The sequence below is a fragment of the Myotis daubentonii genome, chromosome 1 (genome assembly GCF_963259705.1).
Source record: "Myotis daubentonii chromosome 1, mMyoDau2.1, whole genome shotgun sequence".
NCBI classification, from domain to species: Eukaryota; Metazoa; Chordata; class Mammalia; order Chiroptera; family Vespertilionidae; genus Myotis; species Myotis daubentonii.
Window position 1 is genome coordinate 53,415,469 of NC_081840.1, and position 17,129 is coordinate 53,432,597.

The window sequence follows — 17,129 nt, forward strand, 5'->3', positions numbered from 1 at the left end:
ATAACAAAAATAAGATCAACAGTTTGACACAACAAGCCAATTATGAAAAAACTAGTGGCTCCGTGCACAAAATTCTGCACATTAAAAGGGAATTAATTCGAGGAAATATTTTAATATTGCTATTTGCCCTTTATAAAAGAAGTGTTAGAGATGAAAGAAAATTAGTAAAATGTATATGAAAATCTCCCTCCTGTCAGAGTCTGGGGCACACTGAGGGACCTAGAGTAAAGTCCCCGCCCACCACCCGCACGAGCTTCGAAAACACAGGAGACCCAGACCTGGCCGGCCCCACCCTCATTGGGTGAGACCCAGATCCAGCCAGCCCCACCTCCGTCAAGCCCCTCTGGTGGGGACACAGCCTCAGGTCCCTGGGCCCAGCACTGGGGTAGGGGGAGCGGCCTGAGGTCTCCCAGCCCATTGCCTGGGCAGGGGTGAGACCTGAGGTCTCCGGTCCAGTGCCTGGGGGGAGGTACGGCCTGAGTTCTGGCCCAGCACCTGGGCGGAAGCGCAGCCTGAGGTCTCCTGGCCCAGCACCTGAGTGGGGGGCGGCCTGAGGTCTCCTAGCCCAGCGCTTGGGTGGGGGCGTGGCCTGAGGTTTTCCGCCCAGCACCTGGGCAGGGGAGTGTGGCCTGAGGTCCCTCGCCCCGGACAGGCGCCATGCAGGTCCCTGCTGTTTGGTTGTGATGTTACGGTGTCCCAGCTAATTTGCATATTTCTCTATTATTAGTTTAGATCAGGGGTCCTCAAACTTTTTAAATGGGGCCAGTTCACTGTCCCTCAGACCGTTGGAGGGCCGGACTATAGTTTAAAAAAAAACTATGAACAAATGCCTATGCACACTGCACATATCTTATTTTGAAGTAAAAAAACAAAACGGGAACAAATACAATATTTGTATTTGCATGTGGCCCGCGGGCCGTAGTTTGATTACCCCTGGTTTAGATAATCATTGAACTTATTTATGGATTTTCATAAAAGATAAAACAACTTTTATACTGTTTGCTTTTTTTTTTTATTTAGGGGCATTACTCTGGTGTGCCTTGATTGTGATTTCCTAGCTGATGTTTCTGGCTTTGATAATATGGCTGCACACTTGAGTCAGCAGGAAACTCATACTTGTCAAGTTTTAGTAGAGAAAGGTAAGTATATATACAATTGTGTTACTTTGGATTTTCGATATTTTTTTTACTATTTTTGGTCAGCCACAATATAGATTCTTAATAAAATCATTGCTCTAGCTCATCATATTTCATCAGTTTTAAATAGAAAACTTTTTTTCTAATTTCAGTTTCTGCTCGGATTCCAACTTCTGAACATCTTTCTGAGTAAGTTTAATTTTTATTCATTGTACTTTGCTTTGATGGATTTTAGCACTATTGCATTTTTAAATGTATCATTAATAGAAATGAAAAATATTAAAGTATTTTGTGTTTTTTTTGTTCTTTTTAAAGCTGCTTGTTGAAATAGGTTCCTGCTCTATGGAGCTCGTGACCTGGTGCGAGACAAGTTGGAATTTCCTAAGTTCAAAGTTCTGAGATGTTTTCTTACACAAAGGCAGTTAAGCAGCCAAGTTCATGACACTAGTTCTCATTATTCAGCTTTTTTCAGCTTCAAATGAGACTAGGTTCTTTATTCCACCTTATTTTTGTGTCAGGTTGACATATCTTAACATATGTTGTTTTCTCCAGTTGGCTCTTTCCAAAATAACTTTTGTTGCTATAGTCATTTCTTACTTTGCTTAAAATAATTTGTGTTTTTCTCTGTTGTACTTGCCTTCAGAATAATACATTTCAAATGATATGGCTGTTTGTCTTTTTGTCTATTTTGTCTGCTTTCTTAATTTCTTATAGACCTTAAGTGTTTAGGCCCGATGATTGTCTTTTTCTTCTTTCGTTGTCTGTCATTGTGCTATTTTTCTTATTTTTCAGATGCAGAAGCAGCCCAGAGATTTCAAAAAATGTCCAGGGTACACCTGGACAGTGTCCCCCTTCGATGGACACAACTGGTGCCTATTCTCTCTTTCCAAGGAATGTGAATAATTTTACAGTGGGACCTGCTCTAGGTTGTGGTCTCAAGAAATCAGGTCTTGGGGAGACTTCCTTACTTCAAGACTGGCCTCCCATAAGGTCGATGCTAATTTACCCAGAGATGGCCTCAAAGCCCACCAAATTGAGCACAAATTTCCACTGGGTTCTTTGGCTCTTGATCTTAAGCTGGTGGGTCACTTCTGGCCAAGAAAAGCCCACCAAATCAATACTTCAGTCCAAGTTGAAGTTTAGTCATTTTGACTGCTGTCCTTTAATCTTCCTCTTGCATGAATGCAGTCCAAGGAGTATAAAAGCTTTTGTTGTTAGGAAGCCATAGTTATTTTCATGTCCTTGGAACAACAGGTCTCTACAATTATGTTCCAAAATTGCAGTTATTTTTATTGTTATTTAAAATATATTACCCAGTTCTAGCTCTATAGTTTTCAACAGTACTAATTCTCAGCCTTTTTATTTTGAATAAGTTAATTTTAATAGTTTGTTTTATGTTTTCCAAATTTACTGATATTATGTTTATTTTTATACTCTTTACTATTCTTTAAAACTGCTTAGTGTTTGCTCTGTTTGCCAAGACTTCCAAGAGATTCCCTATAATTCTCTACAGATTCTTTATGGCTGCCTTACTTAGAGCTTTTTAATTTGGCTGTTATTTATACCATTAGATGTTATTATATCCTCTCTTATTTTGGGATTATTATTAATGTTATCTTAATAATTATGGGTTCTAAGCTGTAAAGAATTAACAAAACCTTTTGTAGATATTAAAACAAGTTTTAAAGATACATATTTGTCTGGCTAACACATAGTATCTAATTAACCATTAATGAAGTTTTTTGGGGTAAAAGTAACATTAAAAAATATAGGGGTGCCCCAGCCAGTTAGCTCAGTTAGTTGGAGTGTCTTCCTGTACACCAAAAAAGGCTGTGGGTTTGACTCTCGGTCAGAGCACATACCTAGGTTGCGGGTTCGATCCCCAGTTTTTTTGTGAGGCAAGTCAATGTTTCCCTTTCACATCGGTATCTCCACCCCTTCCCCCGCCCCCCATCACGCTCTCTACCCACTCCCTTTCTTTTTCCCTCCTTCTCTTCCTTTCTCTCTAAAATCAATAAACATATCCTCAGGTAAGGATGTAAAAAAATAGAAAAAATATATGGGGGATAACAATGCACTTGTTTTTTTCATGTATATATTTTTTCACATATACATGTATATTAAAAAATTGACATTTGTTTATTTTAAAGACAAGCAAGTCACCTTTTGTGATCTTAGTTGCCATAGGATAGGCAGACTCTAAAAGTACGACTCAGTTGTGGTTTTTTACTCTAAAATGAGAACTATTTTACTTTGAAACAGATTAAAGCCAGTTTCAATGATTATTTACAATATAAAGTGTTCCTTGCAATTAATAATCAAAAAGTTTAATCCATTAGTTTTAAACTTCCAAATTAATTTCTATATTAATGATTGTCCAAAAGCTCTGAAAGTGGTTTATAGATGGACTTGGTGATATACTATTTTTTATTTCCTTATCTGTCTCTAGGAAAGTTTTATCATTCACCTTTCTATGTAATTAAAAATAACATTCATAATTTTGCCCAGAAACAATATCTTTCCATTGTTAACATAAATTCCTTTTTCATTTACAGGTATTTGTTCTGCGTTGGTTATAGTTTAAAAATAGGATAAAATACATTCTTGATATAACAGTAAAGGAGCACTGCTTTTTGTTCTTCCATTGGACTTTATTTTCTTGTTTAAACTCTTCAAGTTCTGTTATCTATAAATTTTAAAAAAAGAGGTTTAAATAAAACACTTAAGGTGCTAAGTACCAAATTTGCTTATCTTAGACAGTTGAATTTAATTTGGTGCTAACGAGTTTTAGCTTGAGTCTGATCAAGTTATTCTAAATAGTTTATTCACCTGATCAGAAATTACCATTCCATGCATGTGTGCTTTTGATTACCACTGAATAAAAATTGAGATTGGGACATTTTGAATCTATCAGCACTCTTAGAAAAAGTGGCTCCTAAACTACAGAGATATGGATTCTTGCCCTATTTTGTCACATTTTGGTAAAACACCTCATCTCTTTTGGACCTCATTTACTTTTCCGTGAATATTTCTTGAGCATCTACTTTATGCCTGGCCCTGTTATAGGTGCTAAAGAAATGGACTGAAATCTCTGCCTCGTGAAGCTTATGATCTAATGGTGAAAGATAATAAAAATTAAAAGATATACTATATTAAATGGTGGTCAATACTATGGAGAAAACTGAAGTTAGGGAAGGGGGGATAAGGAGTAAGTGGCAGTTTGTAGACTGCCATTTAAAATTGGATGGTCAGGGAAGGCCTCACTGAGAGACAATATTTAGGTAGAGACCTGGAGGAACTGCAAAGAGCCTGTTTTGGCTGCCGTTGATTGAACAAGAGGGAGGCTAGTAGGAGATGGGGCCTGCAAAGTAGTGTGGGCCATGTTGTATAGGACCTTACCAACCATTGTAAGGCATTTGATTTTAACTCTGAGATAAGCCATCAGAGGATTTTGAGTAGAGCAGTGTTTTATACCTCAGTAAAACTCAAAATCAACAGTAAAACCTGAAATACAGAAGAGTGCTATGTTACTTTAGCTGCTGTCTGGAGAATTAACTATAGAAGACCAACGGCAAAATCGGAGAGACTAGTTAGGGGGCTGTTGTAATCATCTAGGAAGGAGATGGTGGGATCCTAGGCTAAGCTGCCTGCAATGTAGGCCATCCGCGGTTTGATTTTGGATATATTTTGAATTTGTTGATTTGGATGTGAAGTATGAGAGAAAGTGTTGAGAATTATTCCACACTTCCTGGTCTGAGCAACTGGAAAGATGGCATTGATATTATATAAAGTAGAAAAGGCTTGGAGAAATAGACTCAGGAGGGAAGTTCCATGAGGATTGATCTGCTACATGTTTTAGTTTGAGATAACTATTAGAAATCAAGTGGAAATGCCATTAACCTGTATAAGTTTAGAGGAGTGTTCTAGGTGGTAATTATCATTTAGCATTTTAAAGTGTCATGGGAATGAATACAAGGAGAACTGAAATATGAGTAAGATCAGTGTATTGAATCACTGTCAATATCCTGGTTATGATATTGTACTATAATTTTGTAGGATGTCATCATTGAGGAAAAGTGCACAAAGGGTACATGGAATCTCTGTATTATTATTATAGCTGCATATGCATATACAATTGTCCCAAAATAAAATAAATTCCATTTAAAAGGCCATGGGACTATATGAGGTCACCAAGGGATACAGTAGAGATAGAGAGAGGGCAAGGTCCACAGACTGAGCCAGAGGCCATCATATCCGAAACAACTGAATAGATGACCAAACAGGCTGAGTGGGGTGATAAGGTCAGCAGGGGGGGTTAGTGAGGGACAACCAAACAACTGAACAGCAGGCTGTGTGGGGTGACCAGGCCGGCAGAGGTGCAGTTTGGGGTGACATGCTGGTGGGGGCAGGCAGTTGGGGGTGACAAGGCTGGCAGGGGGGCCAGTTAGGGGCGATCAGTCAGGCAGGTGAGCAGTGAGGAGCTAGCGGTCCAGGATTGTGAGAGGGATGTCTGACTGCCGGTTTAGGCCCTATCCTAGGGTGCAGGCTGGGCTGAGGGACCCCCCCGCCCCCCATGCATGAATTTCGTGCACTGGGCCTCTAGTTGTATATAGTAAAAGCATAGGTGGCGTCGCACGACATTACAAGATGGCCACCCTCACATTGTCACAGATGGCCACCACAAGTTGGTCACCACAAGATGGCCGGCAGGGAAGAGCAGTTAGGGGTGAATGGGCCAGCCTGGGAGGGCAGTTGGGGGGCGATCAGGCTGGCAGGGGAGGGCATTTGGGGGCGAGATCAGGCCTACAGGGGAGGGCAGTTGGGAACAAGATCAGGCCAGCAGGGCAGGGCAGTTGGGCAAAATCCAGCTGGCAGGGGAGAACAATTGGGGGCGATTCGGCCTGCAGGGGAGCAGTTAGGCGTCAATCAGGCCGGCAGGGGAGCGGTTAGGGGGCGATCAGGCTGGCAGGCAGAAGCGGTTAGGAGCAATCAGGCAGGCAGGCAGGCCAGCAGTTAGGAGCCAGCAGTCCCAGATTGTGAGAGGTATGTCCCAGATTGGAGAGGGTACAGGCTGGGTTGAGGGACACCTCTCCATGCACGAATTTCATGCACCGGGCCTCTAGTACTCTTAACAAAAAAGTAATTCTCTTACATTTCTATAAAAGAAGGTAACTAGGTCAGTATTTTCCAAACTCTGTTTTTTAGAACTAATTTCAATAATTTATAAATTGTTTTGAGGATAATGTTTCCATGGTCAAATAAGTTTAGGAAATACAAATTAAAGTTTCAGAGAGCCTTTACTATGGGATTTTTGGGGTCTGTGAATATCACAGAGAATATTTATTTGACCTTGGTCATGCTCTGGATGATGATTTTGGGGTTATTTGTATAGAAGTTATGAATTGAATTATTCCTAAGGATGCGGTATACAAGACTGAACAGATCTGAATGGTAAATATTTCCATATGAATGTTCTACAGGCACCACAAATGCAATATGTCCAAAATGGAATTCATTTTTTTCTGCAGCATATGCTTTTCTCTCCTTGAATTGTCTTTTTTGATTATTGGCATTTCCATTCTCTTGTGACTCAAGGCAGACATTGGGGGGCTCATATTTGCGCTTCTCATTTACATTTATCGAGTTGGTACTTACATTCTGTTGATTTTATCTTGTTTTTATCATCTGCTAAACTTTGTCTTCTCCGCTTTACTTAAGACAGTCATTAACTGTTCTTTATATGGACGCCTGACTAGAGCCTACTCTCTTTTAATATGTCCTTCTCTTTCTGTTGCACAAATCTGATCATATTTTCCTGTTAACCTTAGAATAAAGTTCTTAGCAAAAACACTTTAGCATGGCAATCAAGACTTTTTCTGAAATGGCCCTTGCTATCTCTGCATCTTCAAGTTATTCTTCCTTGTTCCCTACAACCAATCATATGGGATCACTCAGGGTATCATATAATTGCCATCTTGTTTTTTATTTCTTTGCCTTTACTCTGCTTGAATCCCTTTCCCTGTTTTGCTTTTTTATTTTTATTTAATCCTCACCCAAGGACATATTGATTGTTAGAGAGTGGTGGGGGAGAGAGGGGGCGGAAAACAAATCAATGGATTGCCTCCCATATTGCACCCCAACCAAGATTGAACCTGCAGTCTAGGTATATGCCCTGACCAGGAATTGAAACCATGACTTTTCAGTGTTCAGGACAATGCTCCAACAAACCTAGCCACACCATCCAGAGGTTTGCTCTTGCTGCAAACCAAATTCACTGTGGTGTATTCACTCTGTCCTTGCCTCTTTCACCTTCATAGTAACGTAGTACTTTCTTTATACAGCCACTGAGCCATATAGATGTTTCTTTTCTAGCACTTTACAATTCTGTAAACATTTGCTTCAATATGTTTCCTTAGCAGTGAATTTCTTGAAAGGAGGGACTGTGTATTAACTTTGGACAGGAACTCTTAGAGCAGTTACCTGATGTATGTGCAGCCCGGTAAATGTTTAGCTCAGTTACCCTTTCCATATATAATATCTATTAACACCTCTTAGAACAAATGATCAGAAATGGTGCATTAGATTTTTACTATTATTTATTAGTATGATGATTAGTATCTTAAATTTAATCCAGAATGTCTACTAGTAAGTGTAGGGTATTGAGAATTGGCTGTCTTTACTACTGGCTAGTTGTACAACCTCTTTCCAGCTCTTTTATAGTATGCTTACAAATATTCTTAAATTGAAGATTAAATTTTGAAAATCAGCATTGAAATTTTTGGCTTTTAAATGTTATTGGAAAGAAAGAGTGTGGCCTGGCTGAAATGAATCAACATTTTCTCCCTTATAGCTCCTTTCCCCACCCAATGGTATGTATATAGTGTGAACGAAATTTCAAAAGAACATACTAATGTAATTGACCCAAAATATTCATTTTACATGTAACTTTGGATCATCTGACCTGCAGAATAATGAAAGTAGGGACATTTATTTCATTTTCAACTTCAGAGGGAAGAGATTGTCTTTGAGAAATATATCAGAAAGATTTATTTCAGCAGGTTTATATAAAGAAGAAAAATTACTTATTTGTAATCATGATCTCTAGTTATTTGTTGTTGAAATTGATCACCAGTCAGTCTTGTTTTCTTTACATTGAAGTCTTAAATAGTGTTTGTTTGAAATGCTATACAACATTTTTCTATAAAAAATTATGACAACATTCACAGGTAAAAAGTGTAATTATGTAATGGCAGGTCCTTAGCTCAGAACTTTGAGCTTAGCAAATTTTCACTATCTTCTACCAAGCAATTGAATATCTCAAATGATGACTATTTCAGCAAGTATCTTTAATGAATAAAAATTACAGGTAAAAACTTTGTTCTTTTCAAAAAATGTTAATGATGTATTCATAGTGCATTGTAATTTGTTAATCTTAAGTATGCTTTCATAGTTACAAAAATGTAGTATACATTTTAGTGATGAATGTGGTAATTCAATGAAATTTTAGTGTACTTTTCTAATTTTTTTTTAGATTTGTTTTTCTAAATGTTTTTACTGGTTATTATAATTCTATTTCTTAAACAGAATACAAATATGATTAAAACCCAAACAAAATTGGCATCCCAATTTTGATAAGCCTCTTAAGGCTAATTATTTTAATAATTTATTTTGTTCTTATTTATCAGTTTCTTAGCCAGTAAAATGTAGAGTAATAAAAAAACTTGTTATCAACCTCCATTGCAGAGATTACAAGGACTCAATGTCGCCAGTTGAAACGCAATAATAGTAACATGCTTAATTAGTAGCTTTCATTTTAATTGCTGCATAACATCAATTTATTAGAATAGCTATATGTGTAAATGGTTATCATGATAATGTTTCTTAAGAATTAAAGTCTTTGCTGAAAAGGAAAGGCTTTTATAAAATACTCTTAAATTACTTTGTGACCAATTTGTTTCAGTTTTTCAAACTAAGTTTAAGATTATTAAGTTTAAGATTATTAGAAATAAAAATCAATTGTAATTTACAAATTTATTTCAAAATTTCATTAACCCAATACCTACTTTTTGTTTCATCAGACTAATTTTTATGTTTTCTTACTGCTTTATACATGTTAATCTTAAAACTATTATTTTTCCATATATAAAATCATTAAAGCAGTGAAGTTGTACTGTACACTTGATGTTATTTCATTTTTATAAATATTATTGTTTACAATTAAATATTTGAGAGAATTACAAATCTTTAACCCGAAAATGATTGACATTTGTGCATTTTGCTCACTTTTTGTGCAAATTTTCTTCATTTACATTTGTTTAGTAACTTAGTTCTAATTATTTTAATATACTACCAATATAGTTCTTATGCACAAAAGGACATGCTCTATTTTAAATTGTTTGCAATTTCACCTAATAACTAAAACATAGGTAAGTAATTGTCCATAGTTAAATTATTAAAATATAGTAAGGCACTAGCATTGTATAAATATAATTTTTAGAATTTTTCCTAAGAGAATGGGTAAAGAAAAGGGTTTTTTTGCAAATTCCATATTTCAAATACTAACTATGAGAGTAGCTTTTAGCATGGTTGACGCTCTATTCTACTAGATGTCTTCATTTGTGTTCATGAAATTTAAGTTAGCATAGTTGTTGCTAATGTTAAATATATTAATTCTTAAGTATACTATTAAACTGTCATAAAGTTATGAAATACTCAACTCTATTAATGGCATTTCAGATCCGATCGGCCTCCTAATTATACAGATTTTAATATATCAGCAAATGATATTTAGTCATCAAAAGTTTCTGAAATAAAAATATTTTGGAAAAGTTAGTTTTTATATTAATTATTTTAAAAGTTTTGCCGAAACCGGTTTGGCTCAGTGGATAGAGCGTCGGCCTGCGGACTGAAAGGTCCCAGGTTCGATTCTGGTCAAGGGCATGTACCTTGGTTGCGGGCACATCCCCAGTAGGAGTGTGCAGGAGTCAGCTGATCGATGTTTCTCTCTCATCGATGTTCCTAACTCTCTATCTCTCTCCCTTCCTCTCTGTAAAAAATCAATAAAATATATAGAAAAAAATAAAATAAAATAAAAGTTTCATAGGTAGTATATGCCTTTGTTAATATAAGAAGTTACAATTGGTATAGTTTTAGAAATCAAGAAGTTTAAAAACATTATAGTTAATATTTGAACTATGCTTATAAAGGTTTTTAAGAGAATACAGCCTCCAAAATTCTAAATTTCTGTGATTTTTATCACCTCTAAGTAAGTTAATTGTAATAGATATTGAAATTGCATTATCATATTGAATTTTACCATAGATTAAATATATGATCTCACTTTTTAAGTCCTAAAATACTAGTCAATATTAATGCATATCACATATATTAATCATATAGCCTACTTTTATTTTTTTAAAGAGTAAATTTTTTTGAAACTGTTTTATTAATGTGTTATGCCATTTATTTGAAATTGTACTGTTTTATCTGTTTCCATTTTAATTATAAAAAATTTAATACTTATTTTGTTTTCAAGATTAAAAAATGAAGCTCCCACTAAGGAACAAAAACCTGTGTCTGAGGTAAATTTTGTCTTATTTTATATCTTAAAAATTTATACATTAGAAAGTATTGTTGGTGTGGTTTTTTAGAAAAAAAGTTTTAATTCAATGTGCTTACATTGATAACAATTGTTGGCATGTTAACAGGAAAAAAATTGAAATTATTAAAAATTATTTCATTAGATATAAAAAATATCTAATTCTAAGTAAAACTGTAAGGTGGTTTTGTTTTGACAAAGACATATATTTCATTTGCCTGTTCAATTCAACTAGTGAATAATGAAAATAAATTTATGATTTTAAAGTTCTGAAATTTATGATTTTATTTTTTAAAATAAAACCTCAAACATTTGGTACATTGGAAAATTAATCTTTCCAGATGATATAACTTTAGGAGGAATTTAGACTGTCAAAGATTTAACTAATTTTTTAAGTGAAAATATTCTGGATATATGGTAACTGTTTTAGCTATTTTAAACAGGCACTGGGCATATAACACTGAGGGTTATCATATAAAATGTTATTTACTGGGCAGTCTAATAAATGAGAAATTTCTAATTTCTAAAGTTAGAAATAATTTTGCTCCAGTGCTTGCTTTCTTGATGTTAATTTTTAAAAACATTACATAATATTACTGGATGTGTTTTTTCTGAGTATAATGAAGTGAGACAGGTTTAGCATTTATCTTTTGCATAGCATTATGTCTTATACAGAGTAGGTAAGACCAAGGCAGAAGTAGCAGCCTTCTTCCAAGCGGCTTTTATACCACAGAAAGTTTTCTTTTGTATGAAAGGTTTTTAACTACAAATAAATTTCTTTAATAGATGTAGGATATTTGGTTATCTGTTTATTCTTGAGTAGTTTTGGTAGTTTGTGGTTTTTAAGGAATTGGAACATTTAATTTGAGATGTTGAATTTATGTGAATAGAGTTGTTTGTAGTATTCCCGTATTCTTTTAAATGTCTGTGGGTTCTGTAGTGATTAATCCTCTCTTTCATTCCTGATATTGGTAGTTCCTGTGTTTTTCCCCCCTATTGTTTTCATGTACTATATCTAACTTTTAAAGACAAAATACAATGTTATTGTTTTTGCTTTAGTCAGTTATTTTGTAGAGCAATTTAAACTTTAAAAAATAATATTGCATTTACCTTCATGTCCATTATTTCCAGTAATCCTCATATCTTTATGGAGCTCTTCTTTTCTGTCTAGTATCATATTCCTTTGACCTAAAGAACTTCCTTTGCTATATATTTCATTACATATCTACTGATAGGTAATTATTGTTATTCTTTTTCCACTTTTTTAAAAGATTTTTTTGTGAGTATTGAGGGTTGACAGTTTTCACTCAGCAGTTTAAAGAAGGTATTGTATTGTCTCTTGGCTTGCATATGTTCTGATGAGATATCTTACTGTAATTTTTATCTTTTGTTTCTATGTATGTATGTAATATGTCATTTTTCTTTGGCCCTTAAGATTTTATCTTTATCTTTAGTCTTCATTATTTTGAACATGATTTGACTAAGTTTGGTTTGTTCATTTATTTATATGTTTATCTATTTTTGTATTTATTTTTTGCATTTATTCTGACTGGTGTTCTCTAAGCTGTTTTGTATCTTCAATTTCTGGGGTTCCAGTTTCACATGTGTTATACATTTGATGTTAGTCCCGGTTCGTAAATGCCTGTTCTGGTTTCTACACTCCATCCCCCAGTACAGATATTGCTATGATATATGTCTGCTATTCTGCTGCCTATGAAGTCTTCTAAGATTTTTATAGTTTCCCATCTTATGTTTAAGTCCATTTTGAGTTTATTCTTGTGTATGGTGAAAGTTGGTGTTCTACTTTCATTTTTTTGCATGTACCTGTTCAATTTTCCCAACACCATTTATTGAAGAGACTGTCTTGACTCCATTGTATGCTCTTCCTTTGTCAAATATTAATTGAGCATAATGGCTTGGGTTGATTTCTGGGTTCTCTGATCTGTTACATGGTCTATATATCTGTTCTTGTGCCAGTACCAGGCAGTTTTGAGAACAGTAGCTTTGTAATGTAGCTTGATATCTGGTATTGTGATCCCTCCAACTTTGTTCTTCTTTCTCAAGATTGCTGTGGCTATTTGGGGTCTTTTTTTATTCCAGATGAATTGTTGGAGAATTTGTTCTAGGTCTGTGAAATGTGTCGTTGGTATTTTAATGGGGAGTACATTGAATCTATAGATTGCTTTGGGTAGTATGGACATTTTAATGATGTTGATTCTACCAGTCCATGAACACAGTATATTCTTCCCATTTGTTTATGTCTCCCTCTGTCTCCTTTTTCAATATCCTGTAGTTTTCCAAGTACAGGTCTTTTATCTCCTTAGTTAAGTTTATTCCTAGGCATCTTAATTTTTTTGGTGTAATGGTGAATGGGATTGTTTTTTTAATTTCTATTTCTGTGAGTTCATTATTGCTGTATTAAAAAAAGCCATAGCTTTCTGGGTGTTAATTTTGTATTCTGCTACATTGCCGAATTCATTTATTAGGTCTATAATAATAAAAGTGTAATATGCTAAATAGACCGGACATCCTTCCAGACAACCTTCTGGACAAAGCCAGGGCTGCAGGGGAAGCCCGGATCCTGGGTGCCTGCCAGCGGCGGGAGGGAAGCCCGGGTCCTGGGTGCAGTCTTTGAGGTTTTCTATGTACAGTATCATGTCATCTGCAAATAAGGGTAGTTTTACTTCTTCTTTTCCAATTTGGATGCCTTTTCTTTCTTCTTCTTGTCTGATCACTATGGCTAGCACTTCCAGTACTATATCAAACAGGAGTGGTGAAAGTGGGCATCCTTGTCTTGTTCCTGTTCTTAGGGGAAATGGTTTTAGTTTTTGCCCATTGAGTATGATGTTGGCTGTGGGTTTGTCATATATGGCTTTTATTGTGTTGAGGTATGATCCTTCTATTCCCACCTTGCTGAGAGAATTTATCAAGAAAGGGCTTTGGATTTTGTCAAATGCTTTTTCTACATCGATTGATATGATTATGTGATTTTTGTCTTTCAGTTTGTTTATGTGATTTATCACATTTATTGATTTGTGGGTTTTATACCATCCTTGCATCTCCGGAATAAATCCCACTTGGTTATGGTATATGATCTTTTTAATGTAAGGCTGGATCTGATTTGTTAGAATTTTGTTGAGGATTTTGGCATCTATATTCATCAAGGATATTGACCTGTAATTCTCTTTCTTTGTAGTGTCCTTATCTGGTTTTGAGATTAGGGTAATGCCTGCTTCATAGAAAGAGTTTGGAAGTGTTCCTTCCTCTTGAATTGTTTGGAATAATCTGAAGAGGATAGATTTTAGTTCTTTGAATGTTGGTAAAACTCCCCTTAAGTTAACATAAATACCATACATTTTCTGAAAAATAACTGTTTCCCAAAATAAACTTAAAAGAATGACATTGTTTTCCACTTTTGCATAACTCTTTAATGTCTAGTTTAGTAGAAGAAAACTGAATTCTTATGTTTCTGCATTCAGCCTGTTGTGATATGTTGTTTTGGTTGAAATTTCTAAAGACTATCCAGCCTTATCCAGTACTTTAAAAATCTTTTAAAATAATTTTGATTATTCTCCTTTAATATTACATAAAAATAGACAAGTGGGCCCTAGCCGGTTTGGCTCAGTGGATAGAGCGTCAGCCTGTGGACTGAAAGGTCCCAGGTTCAAATCTGATCAAGGGCACGTGCCTGGGTTGCAGGCTCGATCCCCAGTAGAGGGCATGCAGGAGGCAGCCCACCAGTGATGTTCTCTCATCATTGAGGTTTCTCTCTCTCTCCCTCTCCTTTTCTCTCTGAAAGCAATAAAAATATATATATTTTAAAATAGACAAATAGAAGTTTTCTTAAATATGTATTGCAATATGGAATTGACTCCATTTAACTAAATTTTTTGTACTTTGTTACATTAAATCTGTTATTCTGTCTTACACTTTGATTGAATATTTTATCCATGGATGATTTTATGTCAGGCATTGCTCATTTGTATAATATTGGTTCACTGAGTTACTTAAATCTTCCAAATGTTGACATGTTTTATTATATAATATCAATTATTACGTTCATTAAGATTATCATAAATCTTATCAGTGGTGGATACTAATTTTCCTAAAATTTAATTTTTACTTGAATTTTATTACTGACAACAAATAATGTCAGCTGTTTTCTTTAGTATGACAGGCTCACTTTGTGAATTTTCAAGAAAATGTCTACTAAATAGCCAAGGTTAAGTGTCCATACTTTAAAAAAAATAAAGTCCCTACTTTGCCATTCATTCTTTAAAATAAAAACTATGTTAAATGGAAAAAATGTGGCTAGGTTTTGCTCACAGCTTAGTCACAGACTGAAGTATTTTCAATATGCAGTACTTTATGCATACATTCTATTTTATCACACAATATTAAAAAGACATAAACTAAAGGATTGAAATACAATAAAATTATATGACATACACTAAAATTTACTGTTGGTGTGTGCTGGTAAAGAATACAGTGATTACCAGTATAATTTTGATTTAGTGCCATTCCTTTGACTTGTGTTAAGCTACCAGCATTTTTACCCACCACTGCTTTTGTTTGAACCTCATGTGCCTTGGGTGTTTTGGAGGCCCTAGGTGTCTGTGAACCACACTCAAGAACTGCTTCCATGGATTTGTGTATATAAAGGTCACCTCCTGGATTGCTGTACAATCTGCACAGTCTGCGTGGGAATTATTTAAACTTTAACATATAAAATCGGGTGCTCTGCTTGCTGATTCTTCGGTGGAGAGTATAGTTTCAAAACCATTCTGGGAAATCTTTTCTTTGAAGCTGGCAATTTTCTCCAAAGAGGAAATCTTCTAGGTTCCAGTTGGGAATGGTAGGATGAAGAGTGATTCCTCTGGCTACTGGTACTATGGATTCCTTTACTCAGTTTATGGATTTTTATTAATTTTTTTTGTTTTATCTCTGTTTCTCATGCCTGCCCTTTGTTGTTCCTGGTGTTTGTTCACAAGTTTACATTGACTCCAGTTCAGAGTTAACCTTTAGCCACTGTGTAAGGATAGGTATGTGTTGTGCGAGTTATAGAAAAAGCATTTAGATTTCTCAGCAGTCTTTGTGCTTCATTTTTACCTTTTCTGTACTGAATATTGTACTAAATTCCTCCAAATACCAGATTTTTTGGGTTGCCTGGACAAATGGATTCTCTTCCTACACTTCCCACTCAGATGTTTTGTTGTAACTTCCTCCACACTGGGAAGTCAGTTTCCAGTCCTCCAGCCACTTTCCATTTAAAAATGTGTTGAAATCTCTTTGACAATAAGTCTGCCTTGGTGTTTTCTTGGTCATTATGAGTGAAGATGATTTATTTCTTTGTCCTCATTGTAGCAGGATTTTGGGAAAGTGAGGAAATAAATGTATGTGATTAATATACCATTATCACAGGCTTGTTTTAGTCACTATACTGGTTAAGAGCTAGATCTGGATTTTAATCCATACCACTTATTGTGGTATTGCTTTAGTTCTCTACTTAACCTGTGAACCCTTATTTTTCATTTGTAAAAATAGAATTTATGATATCTAATATGAGAATTAAATGAGATAGTGAATATAAAGTTCTTAACATACTACATGCATTATATGTGCTTATTAATTGGTAATTGTCATAAACTGTTTTGCTGGCCTCTGGCAAACTGAGGTTTTACTGTATTCCTTCCTCCCTGTAAAAGATTTGGAATAAGCAAAATATTTAATTTGTCTATCACTTAATATTACTTAGTTTGACAGTGGAAGGGTTACTGTGACTCATATGAAATGATAATTTCACAATGTTTATATTTAAGTAACTATACTTAATATGTTTGTATAAAAATACTGTGAATACAACTTGTTCAAATATAAGTTGTCTAAAACTATAACTAGTTTTCTATTCAAGTAAAATGACTTGGGAGTGTGGGGCACTGACCCACACACACAGTTGAAAATTCGTGTATAACTTTAGACTTACCCCAAATTTAGCTGTAGTATGGTTTCCATAGGTATCTGCAGGGGGCTGGTTCCAGGACCTCACTCCCATCCCAAAGGATACCAAAGTCCGTGGATGTTCAAGTCCCTTATATTACACAGTGTAAAATATTGCATACAATTGGCCTTCCACATTCGTGGATTGCCAACTGCAGATTGAAAGTACTGTGCTTAATATGAGGTGAGATGAATCCACGAAAACGAAACCCAGGGATTCAGGGTGTCAACCATGTATTTATTGAAGAAAAATCTGCGTTTAAGTGGACCTGCACAGTTTACCCCCATGTTGTTCAAGGAACTGTGATTGAAATTATGGCCCATATTTGAAACAGAATCTAAGGCAGTGGTTCTCAACCTTCCTAATGCCGCGACCCTTTAATACAGTTCCTCATGTG

The 17,129-nt window shown here is 35.3% G+C and overlaps 1 protein-coding gene across 11 annotated transcripts in view; it reads left to right on the forward strand.

The window, feature by feature from the left end:
• Positions 1 to 17,129, forward strand: part of ZNF280D (zinc finger protein 280D) — a 136,838-nt gene that overhangs the window by 90,334 nt on the left and 29,375 nt on the right. For 10 of the 11 annotated variants that reach the window (XM_059700057.1, XM_059700121.1, XM_059700066.1 and 7 more), the window contains 3 exons: positions 1,021 to 1,139; positions 1,289 to 1,325; positions 10,672 to 10,717. In XM_059700057.1, coding sequence (XP_059556040.1) covers positions 1,021 to 1,139; positions 1,289 to 1,325; positions 10,672 to 10,717 — 202 coding nt within the window. Of the gene's footprint in view, positions 1 to 1,020; positions 1,140 to 1,288; positions 1,326 to 1,928; positions 5,899 to 10,671; positions 10,718 to 17,129 lie in introns of those variants that run through there. The other variant, XM_059700113.1, reaches the window with a different exon arrangement.